This window comes from Phytophthora parasitica (assembly GCF_000247585.1).
Source record: "Phytophthora parasitica INRA-310 unplaced genomic scaffold supercont2.7, whole genome shotgun sequence".
NCBI classification, from domain to species: Eukaryota; Oomycota; class Peronosporomycetes; order Peronosporales; family Peronosporaceae; genus Phytophthora; species Phytophthora nicotianae.
The window spans coordinates 1307889-1309180 of record NW_008648993.1 but is presented as its reverse complement, the minus strand read 5'-3'; the positions used below and the strand labels follow the sequence as shown (position 1 = coordinate 1309180).

General features: G+C 41.9%; 1 protein-coding gene across 1 annotated transcript; it reads right to left on the bottom strand.

Annotated features, from left to right (window-relative positions):
* Positions 1-926: 926 nt before the first annotated feature.
* Positions 927-1164, bottom strand: PPTG_21682 (hypothetical protein; the record flags this gene model as incomplete). The annotated part of the gene is made up of 2 exons (XM_008899315.1): positions 927-938; positions 1012-1164. The coding sequence occupies 2 exons, from the start codon at positions 1162-1164 to the stop codon at positions 927-929; spliced, it is 165 nt and encodes a 54-aa protein (XP_008897563.1).
* Between the last annotated feature and the right edge of the window lie 128 nt (positions 1165-1292).

Sequence of the window (1292 nt, the reverse complement as noted above, 5' to 3'; positions counted from 1 at the left end):
ATGAACACGGCCACGGTTGAAAAAGATCTTAATCACGATAAACGTGTCGGGACATTGTAAAACTCAACTGTATTTGTCAATTATTGGATCATTTTTATTGTATTGTGTTCCGCTCAGACCAACAATTAATAAATTATTGCAAAACACAAAATATATTATCGAATTGCGATATTTATATCCTAGCCCTGGGCATTAGAGTTGATCTAACCCAGTAGAAGGCCATATTTCATCAAAAATCAAAAGAGACATTGTAGTTGGTAATCATATTGTTTTTCTGTTTTTAGTTCATTGCAAAACGCACTGAGACCGCGCGTGCGTACGCAAGGATAAGCTGGAAGTCAGCACCCAAGTTAGCAAAAGCGTAACGCCACAGTATTGCTCTTGACCGATGAACCATTGCGCAGCCATTCAATCCGTAGACTGCGCTGTTCAGGCCAGTCCCTTGCATTCTTCAGATGTACAGGATGTACAGGCCTCATTAATAATTGAGGATTTTTGTCCTTTTTCCTCTATTAGCTTATTAGAGGGATCAGGAGGCAAAGTCAATAGAGGAATAATGACGGACATCATTGTCTTTAGTATAAGAAAGTATAAATGAATGAGTGTCGACACTTATCGGAATAGCACCGCGTGTAGAATTCCTTCTAGGGAGAAATCGGTTAGAGATTGACGATATTCATCGTTCCCAGCCGATGATAGAAAAAAAAAGCAGAATCTCCCGAGGCAGTGTTGGGGAAGGATATGGCCAGGCCCCCACAAAAGTTCTGCAGCGTCTGAAATCGCCCGCTCACAAGCTTCCATCCTTGATGTTTCCGCTAGAACTGTGAAAACGCACTCGGATGTCGAGGTACGACTTTGACTTACACTACCCACATCATATGCAAGCGAATATGCTCAACACGATGTGAGAAGTCTGTGGATATGATCTAAACTGGCCACTAGTATACAATGCACACAAATTGTCGGTTCAATCAGGTAACTCACTTTCAGCACTTGTTGGGTTGTGCGAACATTTGCAGCTGCAGCGCTAAAAGAAGCCCCATTACTGACATTGCCAACAAGTAGATTGAACAGTTTAGGAGACTTGATATCCACGTGATAATCGAGTTCATTATCACTTGCTCTGAAAATACTAAGAGTAGTTGTCACTTCCTCCTCTTCCATATCGTCAACATTGACGAGCAACCCCCGATGATACCGTCAACGATAAATTTCTTAATCTCAAACAGAAATGGCCCATCGAGATCTATATGAGCCCGCATTGTATTAGCATGGTTAAGGCGGTCGAAAAC